At 36.7% G+C, this 23,339-nt stretch overlaps 1 protein-coding gene across 1 annotated transcript in view; it reads right to left on the reverse strand.

Moving 5' to 3' along the window:
• Positions 1-1,536: 1,536 nt before the first annotated feature.
• The window catches only part of cables2b (Cdk5 and Abl enzyme substrate 2b), a 44,422-nt gene continuing 22,619 nt past the window's right edge, over positions 1,537-23,339 (reverse strand). The window contains exons 2-10 of the mRNA XM_033969577.2: positions 19,126-19,221; positions 11,176-11,253; positions 10,747-10,852; positions 10,121-10,316; positions 7,923-8,020; positions 6,601-6,707; positions 6,251-6,370; positions 5,875-5,959; positions 1,537-5,244 (exon numbers count right to left, since the gene is read on the reverse strand). Coding sequence (XP_033825468.1) covers positions 5,098-5,244; positions 5,875-5,959; positions 6,251-6,370; positions 6,601-6,707; positions 7,923-8,020; positions 10,121-10,316; positions 10,747-10,852; positions 11,176-11,253; positions 19,126-19,221 — 1,033 coding nt within the window. The 3' untranslated portion in view covers positions 1,537-5,097. The remainder of the gene's footprint in view (positions 5,245-5,874; positions 5,960-6,250; positions 6,371-6,600; positions 6,708-7,922; positions 8,021-10,120; positions 10,317-10,746; positions 10,853-11,175; positions 11,254-19,125; positions 19,222-23,339) is intronic.

The raw sequence follows: 23,339 nt of genomic DNA on the forward strand, positions 1-23,339 counted from the left end.
GCAGAATCAATGAGCAAAGCACTAAACTCTGAGTTGAAAGAATTTAGATTTTTTTTTCAAAATGATGACCAAGGAGGTCCTTCATGATACTGTGATCTGACTTGAGGCGTGACCAGACTGATATCCCCCTAAAAATACAGAGATCATTCTGCTTGGGTAGCTTTGAAAACAACATTAGTCGTGCAATGACGGAGACAATTGCACATTTGAAACTGACTTGACTTTCTCTGAGCAATGGATTCTGCAAATGGAGGTAGAGGAGGAGATGGAGATAGGGCAAAAGGAGGGTGAGTAAGCTCACCCATTAAAGCAAGTGTGTTCCCTCCATGTTCCAATCTGCTGTCACCTGTCTATAGCTGTCAGCCAGTTTTTTGGCTCAATGACCTCTCAAGTCATTCCTGTTTATCTTTCTCTCTACCGACTGATCTGCTATACATGCCTGAGCAGAGGCATATGTGTTTTTTTTCTGGTATTTAACAATTAACCATGAGCATTATTTTACTTATTCTTTATTTTAAACAGTGATATTGATCTCTTCAAATGTAATGATTTTGAGAAAGATTTGTCCTGAATTCTGTTCACTAGAAACAATTGAAACAATCTTTTTTTTAATTTATTTTTTTATTGTAGATCTTTTTATTTGTATATTTTGTTTGCTTAAACTACGGAACGTATTAAAAATCCCTCAGCCTTTTCAGCAGATCTTACACAATAATAAAAAATACTTTTTACTTTTCATCCCTGTTCAAAAATGTAGTGCAGTAGAAAGCACAGATACAGGCTCTCAGATTTAGTAAATTATTACCGTAAGTAAAAGTAAAAACTGTCCACTTTTTGATAGATTGCTGAAGTAAATTGGCTTCATGTGGTTCAGAGAATACACTTATAGCCAAATGATCATAAACATCCCCTGAACCACTAGAGGGCGGTGCTGTCACAGACTGATGAGACTATGAGATTTTCTAGAGCTCTCACATCAGAACAGGTTTTGAATTATGCAAATGTTACAGTCTTCAAAATAATAGAAAACAGACAGAATCAACTTGTATATGACCTTATTTTATTGTGTGCAATGCAGCTTTTGCCTAGTCCTTAAAATTAAAATAAAGATAAATAAAAAATTGTTTAAAAGGTCCTATATTGCGCAAACTTGACTCTTGTGAGCTTTAAACACTGTTATAATGCTGTTACCACCTCAAAAACAGACCTGGAGTTGTGTTTTGTTTCACTGACACATGTTTGAGTAACACTTTATTATTAGTCTGTCCACATCCCCAAAGCTCAAAATGCTCTGCTCCACCTTGTGATGTCATGTAGTGGTAGTTTTAACAGCTATTTTTAACCTCAACTGAACTCCTTTACTCTACATGACATCACAAGGTGGAACAGAGTGTTTTCAGTTTGAGAGAAGAACACCGTCTAAATATGCAGGATTATTGTGTAAAACATGTGTGAATGAAACAAAACACAACTCCAGGTCTGTTTGTGATCAGGAATCAAAATTATAACACAAATCAAAAATAATATAGGCCCTTTAATAAAAATCTACCAAAAATAGTGCCCCTTTAATATATGAATAACATGGAAGACAGTGGTTAAATACAATTAATAATAATCATAATAACAACAACAAATGTTTAGTTAAAAAAAAAAATCAATACAATAACATAATTTAAAGGTAAAAACAAACAATCAGGATCAAAACACCATTATGCTGCATAGAAAATGTCACAAATCTCTAATATAGAGAAAAGTAAACAGAAAGTTATGCCATGTCATACCAAATAAGGACAAAAAGCCACGGCCAAAATTTTATTACCAAAATTTTGGAGTTTTGTCTATGTGCTTAAATGCCAAACTTGTTCACTGTTTAGCCATATAGTTTTTGTATATGAAATAAAAACTAAAAAAATATAGATATAAAAATAGTGATGATTGAACTTTATGATGGCAAAAAAAACAACATTTTTGCTAACATACTATAGGTTCTGCTATAAAGGCACACTATGTAACTTTCCTGGTCTACTAGCGGCTTGTCTCCATGAAGATGTTATTACTTTGCCTGAAATGTTGCTCGGTGTGGCATTAATTGTATCTCTTAATTACTCTTACACATTTTTTATTACTTTTAGGGGTCACCTCTTCACAGATCTCACCTGTAACTTGGCCTGGTGGTGTCACCGTGGAGATAGATATGTTGAATACCATACTGTGGAACACTGAAATCAAAGCAATAACATCTCCATGGAGACAAGCAAGTAGTTTACAAACCACCGGAAAAGTTACACAGTACACCTTTAAGCATTTCTGATTGTCATTACATATAGTAGTACATATACGTGCCAAATATTTTTGACACAAATATATAAAACACTGTAAAAATGTAGCACTCATTATAAAAAACTATGAACATAAAAATGTATATACAAGATTGACCATAATATTTGATGAGGATTTTAAAATAGAGCAGACAATAATATTTTCTGTACAATTTAAACACATTGTGACATTATTTTAGCAATAAATAGGCTAATACATTTATACAGGATTTTACACAGATACAAAAATATGTGCATTAATACTTGATACTTTTCCTTTAGTATTGCGAAGTTTAATGCCAAAACAAATCTAGTGCTACAAAACATAAAAACACCATTATGTCTATAAATCTATAAATATACAGTTTAGGTAGTTCATTTTTTCTCACAGTGCAGAGTAAAGCATAAGAAAGTAGTATTTTAAAGCATAAATAAGCAAACAGTATCTAAATAATACAAAATAACTCATGTAAAATTAAGTAAAGTGTAAACTCACATATATTCAGGTTGTGCTAAAATGTATTTCGCATTTTAGCACAACTTGAATAATACATTTTCGATTGTGTTTATGTTCTGTGTGTATTACAGTGAAATAGTTTTGCTTGAGGACTTATATTTTAGCCCAAAGAAGGCAAATTAGTGTTGTCATCATACTAAAATTTCAAATTTCGATACTAAGGACTAGACCCAATACTGATTCTGATACCATAATGATCGTAAAAACACCCTTTCTTTAGACAATAGAATGTGATTTTCAACGTGAAACTGTAGTACTTTCTTTTATATTCCCATGTGACCTTATCGGTGTAATCCCTCAGTCCTCCAGGGAGGTTCCATAGTGGTCCAATGAGCCTCAACATCCCGACTGAGTGGTATCGAAGTAGAACCATAGACTGTATAATATATCACTTCCTATTTGTAACGTGGCAGCTAGCAGGTTAGCTATGTCCATTTATATATACAGTCTACGGGCACAACTACGGGCAGCTTAACAGACAAAATGTGTTTTTTTGCCTTTTGTTGGCCTAATTTTTACCATGGAGCTGTTGTTTTCACCCTACAATATGTTTTTCATCAACACACACAGTCTTATTTCTTGTTTTAGATGTCAGACACACACTAAATATTTAGCAGACTTGCATATTTGTAAATAAAATGTAGCAGCTCTTTCACTTTTACAGGAGAAAATGGCATTACTCACCATTGACACTCATACACCTTTGCCAATTATTAATAAAGCTCCAAAGGTTGTGATAGTCATTTTGGTCTTATACTATTCAGGAAAGGTTCATTTCTGTCCTGTGAATGTGACTTTTTTAGTATCAATACTTTTTCCAATGACTATCTAGCTTCAATATTAGTTTTAGCATCGTTTCGTATATGATTTTTGATATTTTTGCATACGGTACAACAGAAAAAAACACATATTGTAAAACTTTAGCAAAATGTACTCAAGCATAGTCAAAGTATATTTCTAAATGTACTCATCAGGTAATATTTTTCATTTTAGTGCTTTTCATTTTCATTATTTAGTTTTGTCCTCAACAGCACAAACTGTTGCTAGTGCTAATCATGATAGAAATAGGAGTGTCTAATATACGATGTGTAGGTCTATGTATTGATGTCATATTGTTTTAAGGTGCATAGGGAACTGAATGGCTGGTTAGGATCCTCTATGGGACGTCACAGTGCTGTCATCGAAATGTTAAAATCATTATTTTAGATTGCCCCATCACATTAAAAAAAAATAAAAAGATTGTGCTACAGAATAACTACACATGTTAAAACAACTGGAATTCAGATTGTGAAAGTATTAACCTTCATTTGCTACTAAACTGTGCACATGGTGTTTTAAATCTGAAATCTAATGTCTAAAACCAAGTGTGTGCTGCCTCTGTAATTTGTAAAAAGTACTATGTGACATCACGCAGGTGTTTCTGATTACAAACACTTAGCTGCAGAGGTGGAGTTTGAAGTGTGGATACGTGTTAGACCAGTCACACTGCTCCTTATACCTCCAGACCTCACCCATTTTGTTTAGTCCTCCAGGTACTGCAAAGTTTAGCATATCTATTTGAAATGTGGTTGTGGGCAGAGTTTCTTGCTGCAATCTGTAAAGTTAGATTATTATTATTTTGCATTAAAGTTGATTTTTTACCTCATTGACACGTTAGTTGTATTAAAATTGGAAAAACGAGTAGTAATTAGAAAAACATGAAAACCTGTTATACGCACTGGCACAGACAACTAACTATATCAATCTACTTAAACCAAGCTTAATGTTTTGAATCCCAGCCATTTTAACTCGTATGGATGTGCTGTCCTTATTGACACTTTGCATCTGATGCCATAAACATCCGTGGAAGTGTGATGCTAACAGCAGGCACTGCTCTGTCCGAAGCTCTGTCAGACTTTAATGTGTTCTTTATTTTAACACAGTCTGACTAGAAGGAGCTGACATACTTGGAACTACAACAGGTGAGATGATTTGTGCCCTTAAACAAGTCTTTTGCATATAGCATTACAGTCCCAAGCTAGCATAAGCATTAGCTAACAGTTTTGCTCTCACTTTTTGTTGAAAATCAAACCAAAACAGGACCATGAATGGTTGGATTGATCATGGGTTGTTTAAACCCATTTTGTATTTTTGTTTTCAGTGTTTGCTAATGTGTTCATTGCATTTCCATGGTAACTGCTAAACATTCCTCCATAGAGATACAAGAGCCCAGTGTGATGTCACTGCAGAGTATCAGTACAGTGTGGTGCAGAGGACTTGCTGCTATAGAGGCTGCTGTTGGACCAGACGTCTGTAGTGGGGCAGGACTTTGCTCTCAGGGAGGTACAGCGCCATCTCCAGGGCCACCAGGATAGTGAACTCGAACGAGATCAGCTCCCGACGACTAATTCGGAACCGCTCCTCTAACTTCTGCGCACACAAAACGGACAACACTGTTTATTATATATATATATATATATATATATATATATATATATATATATATATATATATATATATATATATATATATATATATATATATATATATATATATATATATATATATATTCTAATTTTTTTGACAGTGGCTGACACATTTTTTTCAATAAAACTGAAATAATGCATCAAAAAGTATATGAAAATATAACAATATCAATATGGCAGTACTTTAAAATTAACTTGTTCTGTTTTTTTAACAGTGTGTAGGGGTTCAAAGTTATGCCTTATGCATTCTGAGCATCCTAATTATTCCCTGCAGTGAGACAACTAGCATGCTAAGGCACACTTCCTGATTATTGGACAGTAAACTACCATAATTAGATGCAGCCAATATATTTTGCCCCAGTACAGATATATTTTATAAGCAGCTCTTGAGGTCAAGAGAACTTTTGCTCAGTAATATTTGTACAGGGTCTTTCACAGCCATATCACAATATTTTCCAATGTCATGCTGCCCTATTGTTAGCAATATTATTGTCAAAAATTAAAAATGTGTATTTAATGGTACTTTTTAACCTGTGCAGGGGAAAAGCTGAGACATACAGTATGTGTCACTTACGTCTATGAGGTGCTTGACTTCCTGTTTCTTAAGGTCACTGCTGATCTTTGCAGCCAATAGGAGGCAGGCTGCTGAAACCAATTTCCTGTTAAATAAAGGTACAGATAAGAGAAGTGTAAGTACATACATGTTTACTTAGCATTATAAACAAGAGCAGTGACATAAGAGTTAAACAATGACCATGATCCGTTTAAGAGGAATCATGATTATGAACTGTCAAATTCAGAATGTAGAAGCATAATCACTATATTATTACAATTGACTACTAAGCCACTATTTCCTTTTCCATCAAACAACAAAATAAAACAATACAATTTTTTTTCCATATTTGACAAATCACTAGAGTAACCTGGAATATATTATAAATGTGAATGACCTGTTTTGCTTGTTGAGTCGACCCTGGAGCACCAGTTTCTCAAAGTACACAAAGGCCATGGCGATGGTGACTGGCTGTAGCCCACAGTCCTCTCCAAAGGCTCGCATCTCCCTCTTCAGACTAAACACAATACACACTTACTTAGCACTGGCTAGGTTTACAGTCACACCAAAATCTAATTATTAATCAGTGTGAGCACTTTGAGGGAGAAAATCTCAGAGGAAAAGAGATGTGACGTCATAATTACCATTATCAGCCGATAATTATCGGTGACCAATAAAATCACACATCCCTAATATCTATAATAATAATAATAATAATAATAAATGCCCATATAAGAGCCCTGTTACCTGCGTATTTTACTGAGAGTGAGTTTGATGTGAGGGAACTTCTCCTTAAACGTCTCATTCATGTCCCTCTTCAGATCGGACGGCTTCACGTAGTCTATGACAGTCGTCTGCAACACAAACATAAAAATACTGCAATTACTACAGCATTACTGTACTTCATGCTAGTTTGGCAATTACCACACAATTACAACTACTTTTTACTAGATACAATTACTGTATCTCAGTAAAAGGTATGGAACTTCACTGTCTCACTAGATTATATTGTTCAATATACAATATTGAGTGTGCAATATATCATAATTGAATCATCTGAACCAGTTTAAATCAGCAAAAATACTGCGGACACTTTATTATAACTACGCTTTTAATAACCTTCATTAAGAAAATAGTTTATTAAAAAATTATTCAGGCTTTATAAATACCCCAACTCTTTATCAAGGCTAATAAAAATGTAGATGTTATAAAGTTTTACCCACTTATCAAATCACAAAATGTTGCAATTATTTATGCAAAAGAATGTTCTCTGCATATCTGTATACATCTGTATTTTTAAAAGAGAAAACTTGGTAACAATGGACCTTTACACAGTATGACTTTAAACTTATTAGTCTTCATGGAGGCAAGCAGTTGAGGCCACCAGAACATGTTACAGATCAGATTTAGGAAAAGATGAGCACACTCAGAATAAGGATGTAAACTGCCCATAAAAAAAGCAAGATAAGTTTAATGCCGTATTGGAATATTCTAGACAAAGCCATTGCATCTCCATGTAGACAAGCAGGCGGCAGGCCCAGAAAAGTCTTTAAAAATAATGTATTAATTGTTAATGTGAAATGAGTGTCTTTTTCAATAAGACGTTTGACTGACGCCCTCTGCTGGCAACAGTGGGGACAGAGAGTAATATTGAACTAACAACGTGACTCTAACACATAGACCTTTGACAGTAAAGACAATTCAGATCTTGTCTAAACAACAAATCACTATTCTCAATAACATTATGGTATAATTAAAAGCTCAAAAAGTCAAGGTAGCATAATGTATCTCTATTAATGGTGCACTATGTAACTTTTCTGGTGGGAGTCTGCTAGCTGCCTGTCTCTATGGAGATGTTATTACTTTTGCAGATAAAAATGCTTTTAATAATTGCAGACAACACATAGCAGCCCCATTATGGCCCTATGAGCTGCTTTTCCAATATATCTGTACTGAAGCAAGACAAATTTCAGTTTATTACATGAATAATATTGAGTACAGGCCGTTCAACAGGCAAATCTACTGGCCCTTAGTGAATGAGTGCAGCTGATTGGTTGTGTCTGTCTTACCATGTAGGAAGCAAATATGAGCACTCTTTTATGTTTCCCACAAGGCCACTGGGGGTCGCTGAGGAGGTTTGGGTCGTAGTCACAGAAGTCATCCACACCTAAAGCACAGATATACAGACACATACAGAAGTAATCACCATGAGGTACAGTCCAGGCCTGGTAACGAGTGTCGGCACAATACTCAAATTTCAAACTCAATTTCAATACTAAGGAAAAGCCTGAATTCTCAAAAATAATAAGAAACTCTCTTTTTTGACAATACATTGTAATTTTGAACAGAAATTAATGGGATATTGATTCTGGTATCAAGAACAGACAAACTATTCAAGTTAAATTTTTTCCCCCTATTTATATATTTGCAACAACACAAAGTTTAACATCTGAAATTTAAATTTTTCATCTGAAATTTGCTTATTTTTATCAGTGATATGTAAAGAAAAAGGCAGATTCCTGCTTTGATCTTTATTATTTCGGCATGTTTGACTAGAAGGCATGCAAATTTTTGTTTTAAAAAAACTGAAACTGAAATTATTGTTAAAAAAAATATATATATATTAAAAAATACATACATATTGGTATTGCAGTTCAAAACATAAAAATCAAATATTGCCTATTTTTCCTCATTGTCTACAACCCTTATCAATACATTATTCATTTCAATTATAATGACTGGATAATGATTTTTATTTGTATTTTTTTTGACACCCCTACTACAAACCTATTAAAGTTTTAAATATTTTAAAGTAAACCATTACATTTTACTCAATTTGATTTAACCACCCCCTTTAGCTGATTGTGGCTGAAGTTTATGATTTTAGTTCCACTAGTTCCACACAAAGATACTGACTCAAACCACAAGGGGCTAGCTTTGTAAACAACTTCTAGACACAAAACAAACAACAAGCTGCAGACTAAATACAGTGAATAATGACCTAACATTACAAGGATCCAAAATGGCGGCACATGGTTGAAGATTGCCAAGTGTGTTATCAGTGACGCACAGAGAAAGCCTGAAATACCTCACAGCTGCCTCTTGTTAATGAACGTGTAAAACAGAAGGAGTTTTAAAGGTCACAAAATAAGATGATAGCAGCTGGAACAACAAATAACTGTGTTCTATTGTGTTCACATTGACTTCTTTCCCGTCCTTGAGCTAAATATGTGAAGTGTGAAATTGCAGATATTTTGATTTATGATACATGTCTTTGTAATTCTTTCAATGTAAAAGTATAGCTGAGGTATTTTATTTTTTTCTTTCATCAGAGATTCAGAAAGTACATGACATGTTTAATATTGCTAAACAAATGAACTTAAGTTGTGTTACAATGCTGTTTATCAAAAATATGCCCAAAGTTGAGTTTTGTTACATTTAAGTTTAACTTTTGAATTATTGTTTCAATTATTCTTTCAGATGAACAATATAATGGCATTTTTCTCTCACAAATCAATAAAATAACTATTCCTGTTGAAATTACTTGTCTGGTGGAAGGTCTGCCACTTGCTTGTTGCGGCTTTGTTACGGCTTTGACTGGAGTATTTCACAATCACAGTAAGAATGTATGTTTTTCAAGTGACTAAAGAACACACATTATGCAAAATTTACTTTGAGCTATTAACCATAACACTGTTCCTTCATCAGATACCTGGAGTTGTATTTTGTGTAGTAGGTCCCTTTGAACACTTAAAATACAAACGATTTTGAATTTCTTACAAGTTACATCACAGGTAAAAGTCCAGAGGTCTCCTGTGCTGTTTTTAAGTCCATACATCATCAGACTAGTTTTAAGTCTTTCTGATATTAAATCACATTTATTACTATTGCATGCTTAATTAGTTAATATTTGCTTTTCTCTGTGGTAATTCCCTCTGCTGCCAGTAAATGGGCCCCTACACCAGATGTCAGTTTGTGGCTCTATAAAGCCATTATTTTACATTCTAAAATGTGAGATGCCAAAGCAAACATAATCAAGAGCATTTTTAAAGGCCAATATAAATGCAAATAATGCTTAATATGGGTTCTTTAAGCATTAAAAATACATGTAACAGAATACATTTAATGCCATACTGTGTGGCATTCCAGGCAAAGAAGACTAGCAGAAAAAGTTATACAGTTCACCTTTAAGAATAAAATGGTTAAAATAAGGGCCACCCAGTAACCTCGGCACATGTATGATGTATTGCTGATGTATTGGCATTACCCAAATCCAGTCCGACAGTGCTGTTGATGCGGCTGGGCGGGTGGCTTTGGCTGGGCTGGCGGCTGCGGTTAGGGGCTATACTGTGGGCGCTCCTGGACACAGGGAGCTGCAGGGTCTGGCTCAGCTCCAGTGTGGAGGAGGGTTTCTGTCGTACCAGGGCATTAGTGGGGTACAGGAACTGGGCATACGATACGGACTGTAAAGAGAACCAGATGGAGAGAGGTCAAATGGGTATCAAGTGTCACAAAAAATAGGTAGGTAGGATAGGTACTATTCATATATATTGCCTTTTTTCAAAAAAAAAAAAAAATTCACAATTTTTAAAATGGCCAGGTAACCTTTAAGAGAAGACTGAAATATGAGTTGCTAAACCAGCTAAAGCTAAAGGTTTGTACAGGTCTGCAGGTTATGTAGTAAAGCATAAAGCAAAGCACTTCAGCTGCGTGAAAAATGCATGTCCCTCCCTTGTACCCTTACCCACAGTTTGAGAACCACTGCCCTAAACCAATTTTCATTTTGTCTTAACAAATAAAAGCATTTAAGAGATTTTAGTGGTAATACATCATGGTGTGCATACTATGTACAGGAGTCAAATGCAGAAGGGACCCTGGGAATCAAAGGCCTACCCTGCCGTATGTGTCCAGGTGGAAGCCTTCCAGCCCAGGCAGCATCTCCAGGGTGGAGATGTTTCCCGATGAGTGTCTCCTCCGCGGGTGGTTCAGGGTGGGGTCACTACCGGGGGAGAGAAAGGACCATTAAAACACATTATTTATCACACAGGGCTATTTGAGTCACTCAGAGAAGTCAAATTATTAGTCAACACATAAAGCAAACAAAACATGCACACTGGTACGAGGCATAACCAAAGTAAACGATCATTCACATTCACATTCACAGCACATCATCTGTCATTCATAGAACCATAGATTTGATTTACACTATGTGTCAAATTATAAGAGTAAATACTATAAAAGTATATTTAAGTGAAACTGCAGAAGTATAACAGAAGTCTCTAGATGTGAGTTTCCTGAAGTGCCCAGGTGCAGTGGAGTTACCTGAGGTAGAAGCTCTCTCCGTAGGGCATGATGGAGAAGGCAGCACACAGAGACCTCTTGGCACAAATCAGGACTATCCTACAACACAACAAAAGTTAGACGCACACTAGTGTTTAAGACAAACACAGACACAGCCCAGGCTTTAAGTGTATAGTCTGTAAGACAGAAAGTGCTATTTTCAAGATTTCAAAATGTCCATTAAAAGGGTGGAACTACTGAATTGTAGTGTACCGACTGTGGTGAGAAAAAAATAAAGGACATTTTACTATATTCAGGGATGCACCTTATAGATATGCATGAGCTCTGACTGAGAAGAATTTGTAGGATTTGTAGGATTAATGTAATGAGACTACAGGTGAGTTGATCAAACATGTGAATAAAACAATACAGTCTTCAATATTATGACATGATTAAAACTTTACAAAGTTAGTTTAGTGTATAAGGCCTTTAAAATAAACAGTCCACTTTATAATAAACTGTATGCATTGTTCAGCCCTAACCGCTGATGACATATTGTGAGTTGTTTGACAGTAAGAGATCCTTTGGGGGGTTGTATGGAGCGTACATGGCTCTCATCTCTACGGACAGCCTGTTTACAGTCATTAACAGTTAAAGAGGAGGGAGAGGAGACACGGGCAAACCAATGGAAACTGGAACTAATTCATGCCACTGACACAATAACCCTAGTAATAAATAGAATTATCCCCCAAAAAACTATTCCAAATTCATGATATGGTTATAAAACACAAACGATAAGTTAGTTTGTATCTATAATGAGTCGTAAAAGGCCTGTACCCAATTTTTTCCCATGTATTTAAGCAAAATTTGTCCTGCCCCAGTCTAAGTATATTGTAAAAGTCTATCTACATCTACATCTAATTATAAAGTATTTTATTAGCCAATAATCAGAAAGTGTGCAGTTACCATGCTAGTTCTTAGCTTTGCCGTGACATCAAAACTCCACTCAGGTCTCTGGGCGTGACAAACACATATAAACTCATCATGGTGAATAATTAGGATGCTCTGAATGTGTTATGTAAGTCAGGAATAACCTTGAACCGTGTCTTGATACATAGGCAAAGAACAGTAAAACACTACGATATTCTGTCTAGATTGTATTAAATGCCAGGGAGAAGAGGTGGGTTTACAGTCTAGACTCAAACTGTGCTACACACAGAGAGGATCTGACAGGCAGAGGGCGCTGTTCCATAGTCTGGGCGCTGCCACACAAAAGGCTCAGTCACCTCTGGTCTTGAGCCTGGCTTTGGGCAGAAGTTCCCGTTAAAAACTTGTTTTTAACATTCTATTCAGGTTTGGGTTGTTGATAAATATATTCACCATTATTATGAACCCCACAAATAATAAATGGCAGAAAATAAGATATGAAATAAGAATATCTTTTGTTTATAACCGTGAACAGTATACGAGTTATCAGACTTCTCTCTGGTACCAGCAGCAGTGGAACATATAGTCCTGATCTATTTTTAGTCCTGTGCACATTAACATTTGATAACATTATTACACTTACTGTACATCGTGGTAGCAAAGTCCTCATGTGTTCTACAAGAATCACTGAGGTGGGTACATTAGGGGAGTTTAGGTCCCTGGTCAAGATTAGATAAGTCTTGGAGGCGGCCGCTCATGGAATTGTTACGCTGTTAGAAATTTGATATGGAAAAAAAAAAGTATTTTCAAATCAATATTAACAATAATATTCAGGTTGCTATAGAATTAATGTGGAAAAACAAATGTTCAAAAATTTGAAATCAAACTGCAATCTACATTTATTATAATGATCTAAATTCAGAATAGTCTTAATTTGAGAACTACATAAATATATTAAAGGTGCATTGAGTAACTTTTCTGGTTGCTGCTCATCTCCATGGAAATGTTATTGATTGCCGGAAATGTTCCACAGTATAGCATTTAATGTGTCTGTCTAGCATTTCTTTTGCTAAAAATACTTTGAAAAACATGCAATCTTACTACGAGCGGGCTTGCCTCTCCACTGATCTGACCTGTAACAATTTACCTTTCCCCACAGGGGAAATAACTAGGACTAGTTATCAGAAGTTGAATATCTGTGTTATTTTATACAAGTTTGATAGATTTTTTGGTGTTTTTGTAATTTTTTGTCTAAATAAAAAACAACCATAAAAAACATTAAAAAAAATAAATTAAAAAAAATCTTAAATGCATTCATTTGAACAAAACTTGATTAGACAAATGATACATTTTAGTACGTGTGTAGTTTTTATTTTTCTCATTAAGTTTTTGAGGTCACCGTTTTGCTTTTAAACATTTTGTTTTCCACTGGCCTGCTTTTCTCTGTTCCCTGAGGCAGATTATCTCTCCATTATCAGTAAATGTTGTTGTTTGTGTGGACACTGGGGGGGGGGTCGTCCCACGGCACTAGAATGCGTCGTGGGAAAGCTGAGGAGCGGGAAGTCACCAGAGAGCAGAGTGGAAACTGCTGACACTGTATCACCACAATTACACAACATAAGTCATAGAAGGCAATATGGGACTATACATACAAATATATACAAGAAAAGTATCTGAGGTTAGAGGAAACATATATTCTCAGCTAAAAATATTGTATCGGAAACGATTTGTGTTGACTGATAGTGAGAGTACGTGGCAAGAAGATCCCGGATGCTTTTGATGGTTTGGATAATTGATGGTTAGAATAATAGACTGTATAAAGAAAAGGACTAAGTGATGGTGACGTCACATTCGGCTCCAGCCAAATGAAGCTCATTGAGACCCATCAGTTATAGGGGTGAATTTGGAGCAAAGTTCCATATTTGCAGTTCTGACCAGTATCAGAGCAACCAAAGAGCCAATCAGGAGCCAGGCTATTGAAGATAACACCCCTTCCCAGCTGCACCACTAGTTTAGCAAGGAGCGCTTAGCAACGCTGTCAATCAAACCTCTTGCTAACGCTAGCAGGAGTGACCTCTGGGAACGAAGGCACCTGATTTGTCTGTTAATAATGTTCATATCTTGATTTACGGACAAAATAGCAAAGTAAATATACCAAGATCATGACGAACTTGACAGCAGCAGTTACAGGGGAAGGGGTGACAATTTTTCAATGTAAAGTGAATTGGAGCCAGAGTCGATGGAGCCGGAAGAGGTTTTCGGCCAAGCATTGCGATTGTGATTAGATTCATGACTTACGTTTAAGTTCGCGTATTAAATGTATCCTGAAGACCTGACAAACTGACAAACTGAAATATGGACTGAACCTCATGTTTGTACAGATATAAACTACAGCGTTAGTAGTTTTAATGCAAAACAAAACGGGGTATTTTGTTTGAAATTATGGTACTTCAGGGGGGAGGACCTTTACGCAGAGGGTCGGGGAGCTGCAAGAAGGCCCGCTGGCTATAGCATCTGCCCTGAGCAAAACTAGATCTCTTAACTAATCCTAAAAGTTCACATTTTGTATTTAAATACACTTCTATTTCTACTGTATTGAATCATTTCTGAGATAAAACTGTTGGTAAGCTAAACCTGAATGCGGCGTACTAACCTGTGAGCGCTGAGCAGTGGCAATGACAGCAGCAATATCGTGTATTTTTTCTATTTTGTGGAGGATTTCTGGTAAAAGAATAGAGAAAACAACAACCCTGGACAGGATTAAGAGGGAGAGACAACAACAACATGGATCTCTAAAAGTTTGAACTTTGCTGGAGCCTTACAGCCTATACTTGTTGTCCAGGTCATGTTTGTTTAAAACTAATGCATCAGGACTTGCTCGTCTTGTTTACACGGTGTGAAATGTTAAGTGCGGGATTAAACCACATGTCCCCTGTATCACGGTGGTTTGGCTTCATCTGAGCAAGACAGATTCATCATCAATTTAGTTTTTATTTTGTTTTTGTTTTGTTTTTTGAGGACATTACAAGGAAATGATCACATTTTACAATATTTTATTTATACTGAAAGAAACTACAAATTTTTATGACTGAAAGTTCAAACATTATAATATTTTACATCTGCCTGTAAATAGTGTCACTGTTAAATTATCAGCCAAACCAGGTTGAACTGATGTCATGTAACCACAATAACTATGATCAGATGACTTTAGTAACACAGTAATCTACACTTAATTTAAAATTGAGTGTCACATATCACAGGTGATATGAACACATATCACCTGTGAACCAAAATAAATACAACTTGGTTTACAGAGTAGACCATGTCATAATAACATATTTTGAAGTTGGATATTTTTCTGAAGTAAATATAAATGATAAAAAAATAATACTGAAACAAATTTATGCTACTGACATAAAAACCCGAGAGCAGATTTAAACCACAAAACTATTCAAAATATACAATATTGTTAAAAAAAATCATGAACTGCAATAAACTGCAGAATGAAACTTTTTAGTACTTAGTTTGCATCTTTAATAAGTCATAGAACTTATTAATTCAACCTTGTACGGCTTAAATATTATCATACAGCCAAAAAATAACCAAATATTTCCAAATAGTGCAAATAAAATGTACACAGGATGAATATAGACCCCCAAAAAATATTGCTGTTGAACAATAAGTTCATATAGTAATTTTGATGATGGGCCTTTTATGAAGGACTGTGCACGTAGCCTCTGCTGTCTGAGCCATGGGTTTCCTTTTTTAATCAGTAGTCAGTAATAAGATTAGTTTTACAAAGTAATCTGACCAACACTGAGACATTCTTGGTCAACAATTTCCAGTAATGTGGAAGTAATTTCCAGGAAATTTGATCTGATACCTGATACCTAATAGGGTCACTATGATCCAAGATGGCGCACGTACGGTCGGCCCTGGTGATTTGGTGTGCTGTGTGTTTTTTGTTTCTGTGTGCTTGTCCTGTGTCTGCATGCTCTTACACCTGTGAAGAGCTCTTATCCATCAGAAGTACCATTCCTGTTGATCTACTGCCAGTTTTTTTTAGTGCCTGCAGTAGATTTTGTTCACTCTCTGGCCAAAAGAGTGAGACGCCGAAGATGAGGAAAGCGGGCAAGGGCCTTGGTGCACCTTCGGAGATGCGGCGCTCGCACGCCCTTACCTGGGATTTTCCTGTCTAACGTTTGCTCACTCAGCAACAAGACGGACGAACTGGCACTGCTGATGAAGAGAAACAAGGACTTTTCTTCCTCTTGCGTCTTATGCTTCACGGAGACATGGCTCAATGAGCGTATCCCGGACTGCACACTTCATCTGGAGGGATTCCAGCTCCTCCGTGCGGACAGACAACGGGGACTCTCCGGGGGAAAGACGAAAGGTGGAGGTGTCTGTTTCTACATCAACAACGCCTGGTGTACGGATGTGACTGTGATCTCCCAACACTGCTCTCCTGCCGTGGAATATCTGTTCATAAACTGTAGGCCTTTCTACTCTCCACGTGAGTTCACTTCATTCATTCATTCATTCATTCATTCTGGCCGCTGTTTACATCCCTCCGTGCGCGGACATGCAAGAGGCCCAACGCGTGCTCGCGAAGCAGATTCTGAATGTGGAGCGAACTTTCCCGGACTCTTTACTGATCATCCTGGAGGATTTCAATAAGGGAAATCTGAGCCAGGTACTGCCCAAGTACAAATAGTTTATTAAATGCCCGATGAGAGAGCAGAAGACGCTGGATCACTGTTACACAACAGTCAGTGGAGCCTACAGAGCCGTGCCCCGCGCTGCTCTGGGATTCTCTGATCATGTCATGGTTCACCTCATCCCTGCTTACAAACAACGGCTGAAACTCTCCAAACCTGCTGTGAGGACTTCTAAGAAGTGGAGCAGTGAGGCTGTGGAGGAGCTTTGCACGTGTTTGTGGCCTTGAACACATCCCAGTCTGTAGTGTCCAGACAGTTTGGATGAGTACACAGACACTGTGACGTCATACATTCAGTTCTGTGAGGACAGCATCATTCCATCATGCACCAGGGTGACTTGACAACGATAAACCCTGGTTCACACCCAGACTGAGACATTTGAGGAGGGAAAAGGAGATGGCTTTCAGGGCAGAAGATCGTGAGGGCTACAGGCGTTGCAAGTATGCATTTAGCAAAGAGGTGAAAAAGGCTAAAGCAAAGTGCAATACATGCCTGGAGCAGCATTTCTCCACCAACGACTTTGCTTCTGTCTGGAGAGGGCTTAGGCAAATCACCAACTACAGGCCCAAAGCCCCTCCCGCCGTGGACAACAAACAACTAGCAGAAAAAATAAACTGCTTTTATGCGAGGTTTGAGGTCTCACACCCCTCCCCCTCCTCCCTCACCACCATGGACATCACCTCCAAACCCACCTCGGACCCCCCCCCCCCCGATTCTGATTCTGATGACTGTCATATTGTTGTGTTGCCTATCTGTGGTAATTGTGTTGTGTCTTTTAACTTCTTATTGTAATGCACTTTGTGACTTCTTTGTCGGTGAAAGGTGAAATATAAATAAACTTTGCTTGCTTACTATTGCATCTGCACATTTATTTGAGACATTTAACTGAAACTGTATTCTGAATCTTGTTAATGGGATATATCCAGCTGCACAAACATCTCCAATATACAGAACTAAGATTTGGGATCAAAAACAAAACTACAACCAAATTCAAATAGGAGAAGTTAATGGTATTTCTCTTTAGAGCTTGACGTTTCTCTTTCTAGACTGTGAGGCGTGACTTGGCTGAAGAAACATCTTTTCCCTATTTTTACACCAATCATAGCGTGGTCTATTATTATCAGATGAGTAGTGCGTAGCCTGATTTACGGTGTGTGTGTGTGAGAGAGAGGAAGGAAGAATAAAAATAGAACACAATGGAGACAGACTGGGCTGGCTTCATTCACACTGCACCTGAGCACTTTAGACTGTCAGGAGCTCACACAGCACACAATAGAGGAGTAGGAGTTTAATGGAACTGTATGCATTATGGACTGTTAACAGGATGTGACGATTATGACATAATACGTTTTTTCAGGGTCTTGCATTCAGTTTGTTTAGAGATTTAAACAGTAATTATTATAATTTATCAATAGCATGGCAAGTCAAGACTAAACTTTTCCTTATAGGGGGCTAATATGCATAATTCACTTTTTGGAGCTTTCTACCATGTTATAACATCGTTCTGTCATCAAAAACATGCCTGAAGAGGTTTTACATGTACATATCCAAAGCTCAGCCCACACGCCTATATAACCCAGGCCATAAATATACAAAAGCAGGATACAAAATACACTGTATAAATACACTACAATTTCAAAAACCTGATGCAATGTGCAGAGTGGCTTAGCACAGAGACCAAAACTGAAACTTATTAATAAACATGTTGTTTTCTGTGAAAATAGTATTTTCAAAACAATAAAAGGTAACATGGTGATCTAAATATGTCATGTGTTAACAGTTAATACCCCATAGACGTGTAACACCCATCTTTAAAAAAAGAAGTGTAGATATGATTGACAGGAGAAGTAATTGATCAAAGAAAAAAATACTAAAAAATAATCTACTTGTGACAAAACATACAAAGCAGTTTGGATGGAAAAGGGAAAAAAATAACATCGGTAAGGCGAGTTAGATAAAATTTAGCTCTGAATTATATGCAGAGCATATTTGAGGGACGTTCCTGCTTTCCAAGTGAAAGTTGTGAAACGAGCTTGAATAATTAAGATGATTAGAATGAGTTCTTATAGTGAGGAATAAGTGTAGACCTCTGCCAAACAGTTTAAAATTAACTAGTTTTGTTGGAGCTGGAGGAAGGGGATGAGGGAAGTCTGGGAGCCCCTGCTTAGACTGCTCCCTCTGTGACACAGCCCCGGATAAGTAGAAGAAAGTAGGCAAGTAAAAAAGTAACAAAAAATTAAAGAAAATGACGTGAATCTATGTTTGTCAAATTAATCAGAGCATCCTTCATACCAGACGTCCTTTCTGTATTTCTATTGACTGAATGTAAATGTGCAGTACTGACCGGCTTCCCCTGGTGTCGTACTGCCTCATGTTTTTGATGAAGTGGGTCTTCTTGGTGTGACGGGGTCTGGGAGAGCCTCCGGACAGGTTCCTCATCCTGGACAAAAACAAAAAAATAAAATAATTCAGTTTAGCATGATTGGACATTACACTATTTTATTTAAAGGGGTACTATGTAACATTTCTGATCAATAGTCTTTCATGTGCTTTTGTTATTCTTTGCCTGGAATTTCCAATAGTATGGTACTGAACTTATCTAAATTACATTTATTAAATTACAGGTTTCTATTGTTACAAAGGCACCTTGAAAATCTATATTCACTTCTATCTTCTTACTGTGAGTGGGGTCGCCTCTCCACAGATCTGACCTGTAAATCGGTTTGTTTTGATAGAGATACAAGTTATACAATACTGTGGAACATCTAGGCAAAGCAATAACATCTCCATGAAGAGAAGCAGGTGGCGCACCCTCCACCAGAAAAGTTACATAGTGCCCCTTTAACTAACAAAACATTTACTGACCAAATGCACAATAAATAAATAATAATAATAAAAACACACATTTTTCTGACAAACACAAGTCCCAAAAGTGGGACAACACTGAACAAGTCTAATATTTGTCTAAACTAAAAAGCAAATAATTATACACATACATATTAACACATAACGTTTCACTTTTTAGAAGAAAAAGTAAAAAAAAATTCAAATCAGATAGTTTGATTTATCTGTGAAAAGTAAATGAATGCAGACTGAATGCTGTCAATAACTCCTACTGATCTTCAAGTGGTCTAATCTTTTTTTGTTAATATTTACATGGATATGAATATTTTAAGGGTTTTACAAGAAGGCAACAAGGTAAAAGCTAAAAAAAAACAACAAAAAAACAACTTGCTTCATATAATATGGGATAAGAACTACAAACAAAATAATCCAGGCAGCACAACATCAACAAACTCCTGATCCGTAAACTGCTGCAGATGTGTTTCCAGATGTGACCCATAAGAAATTCTGGATTCTGTTTGACTCTTGGGCAGGATTAGAACGGACAGATTACGAGTGAAGTTCTCCCGAGATTAAAACTACTGGTACATGGGCTCAGTATAAAGCAGGGTCCTGACATCACAGTGCTTATGTAAGAGAAGCACACGTCCCAAACGCACTGATCCAAATTTGTGGCCAAAAGCATGTCCCCGCTCACAGCAGGGTTAACGCTAACGTAAGGACACAAGGACAATATATTATAACAATTTCTGCTTGTGTTATTATTGGGGATGCAATGTTATAGGCAAGTGCCAGAAAATAAATTTGAATATTGACACAAACCTTTAAAATGTGTGGCTCATTGCTGGACCAACAGTACAATGCATGTTTGTTAAAGCGATAAAAACATGCCAAGCTGCTATTTTTTGCCAGACACGTGATAAATATGACATTCCCATCCACTTTATCTAGTCGATAAAGTGAACAAACATAAAGTAAGAAAATATGCATTAATTGCTCAAATTTCAGAACTATCTCAATCTTCAGTGTCAGCTGTGGTGTCAGGATTTCTACAACATTTTACAAAAAAGTGGCTTCATAACAGTGAGTTATACATAACATGCTAATCAATACTTAGCTTTTTTGGGGGGTTTTGTTTAAGCTTTCGTTACGAGATTAATAATCATGTCTGTATGTTAAAGGTGAAGGTTAAAGGTCAAATTAACTTGTGAGTTTTAAGCCATGTTAGAGTGTAAACCTCCTCAAAAACAGACCTGAAGTTGTGCTTTGTTCCATTCACACATGTTGGATTAACATGTCTAGCTACATCTCCTAAACTCAAAACACTCTGTTCCACCTTGTGATGTCATCAAGGCGAGGCAAGTTTATTTGTAGAGCACAAATCGTACACAAAGTAATTGAAGTGCTTTATAGAAGAAGAAATACATTATAATCACAACACAACAAATCAAACCAAATCAATACATAAATAATCACAAATAATCATCATAGAATTAACATTAAAAGAGAAAAGTGTAGAATAAAACCCTTTCAGTCATATGCACAGCTAAACAGAAACGTTTTGAGCCTGGATTTAAACATTGTCAAAGTAGAGTCCTGTCTCACATCTTCAGGAAGACTGATCCAGGAGATGGTTCATATGGCATTAACACAGAGATGTATTCATATTCACCTGCTGCCAGTGAGACATAGATCTGAGTGTCATCTGCATAGCTGTGGTAGGACACATTATTGCTGCCTCTTAACTGGTAGCATGTAGAGATTGAACAACAGGGGTCCTAGGATTGATCCCTGGGGCAGCCCACAGGTCAGGGACATTTTATCTGAGAGACTTTCTCCAATTTCTACAAAGTACTCCCTGTCTTTTACATAGGACTTGCATAGTTATCATGTCACTTCAATCTGTAACTGTCACAAGTGAGTAGTGACAGCAAATTTAGTGGGTAACACATCGAGACAGCATGTAAATGAACTCAGACTGGTGATGATCTCTTGGACAGTAACATCCATCGGAATATAGGGTAATATGGGGCCTTTAATCTTTTGAATTTAAGTTGTTTTTTTATGATAATGATTATGATCTAGGTATAGTGTATCAAGTTTAAAACTACAGCGAAGCACTTCACGTATTGCCACATGACATCATAAGGTGGAACAGACTCTTTTCTGTTTAAATATACAGGTTTGTGTGTTTAACATGTGGCTGTGTTTTTGATGCGGAAACAACATTATAACATTGATCAGAAAAAAGTGTAATGTGGGCCCTTTAAAAAAACATAAAAGTAGTTTGATAGATCCAGTATGTTGCAGACTATTGTGAGATCTATGCTAACTTACCAGCACCACTCAGGTTCTCAACCAGTGAACTCCGATCTCTGTCAGAAGCAGCTCGCTGAAGGATTAGCCTAGCGTGCATGTTTGAGGTTGATAGAGAAAATACGAGCACCACCCATTCACAAATTCCACACACAAAGGTCCGAGACAGTTTGGGGAATGGAACCTGGGACCTTCTGGCTGTAAAGTATGAATGCATGTACCAGCTCTACTGTACGTTCAGATATTTCAAGGTCCACTAGCGTACCAGGAACAATAACAGCAGGGACCGGATTACGCCACGATAAGCATTTAATATGATTTATGGAGCGGATCAACCGTGATTAACCCAGACATGTGGTTTTTATACAAGAGCCCACTGTATCCTGCTGTGCACAAGTCGAATGTGCAACACTACATCATTCAGTCTGTCACTGTCAATTCAATGTAACCTAATGTAATCAAACTTTTTTTCTTTCTTGTGATCCTCTGGGAAAAACAGCTCAATCAGTGGTCTTATTTCTGAATTGTAAAATAACTCCCACTGTCCCATCTAGCTCTGACTGTTTTGGAACACAAATAGCTGTTCTTCTAGTGTTGTTATAAAATTTATAATTGATAATGTTTTTGGCAGTTTTGTTTTTTTTTTCATTCAAGGCTGAGGTTCCAACACCACACTTTTACACAGTTCAGCTTTCCAGGATCATTAACACTAGCATAAAGTGCACTGTATTACTTTGCCTGAAATGTTCCACAGTATGGCATTTAACTTATCTAACCCCATAGAGACAAGTCAGCATGTAAGTTACAGGTCAGATCTGTGAAGAGGTGAATCTGCTCCCAGTAAGAATGCATGTTTTGAAAGGTATTTTGAGCAATAAAAACATCATAATAAAAAGGATTGCAAGTTAGCTAACTTTAAAACATCTAGGGAAACTGCAAGCAAAGCAATAACACCCTCCCACCCACACACACCACCATCAGAAAAGCGACAGTGCAACTTGAACAGTTAAACTAAAACAAAATTCAAAGATATTCAAGATAATAGCTGCCTTTGCAATGTGCTAATTGCACAGAATTTTAATTAAATTGTGATTAATGTAGCAGTTTAGCAGTATCCAGTGAGACTCCAAGAACACTAGGTCAGCAAAATTCATACTTGGAAGTGTGTTTCTTTAGTAATATTATGAACATTTCTTGCCTTAGATTTTAATTCACAGACTTCTCAACAGCATTAGATCGACCCATTTAAGGTGCTGTATCTGATTTTTACTGTTTTAAAGACGCGAAAAATAGAGCTGGATCATTTTAAGCAGTTTACAGTGATCCAAAGTTATTCCTCAATTAACCTTATGCATTTCAACCTTCCTAGTTATTCACTATGACGAGTTTAGCATTTTT

This window comes from Periophthalmus magnuspinnatus, chromosome 7 (genome assembly GCF_009829125.3).
Source record: "Periophthalmus magnuspinnatus isolate fPerMag1 chromosome 7, fPerMag1.2.pri, whole genome shotgun sequence".
NCBI lineage: Eukaryota > Metazoa > Chordata > Actinopteri > Gobiiformes > Gobiidae > Periophthalmus > Periophthalmus magnuspinnatus.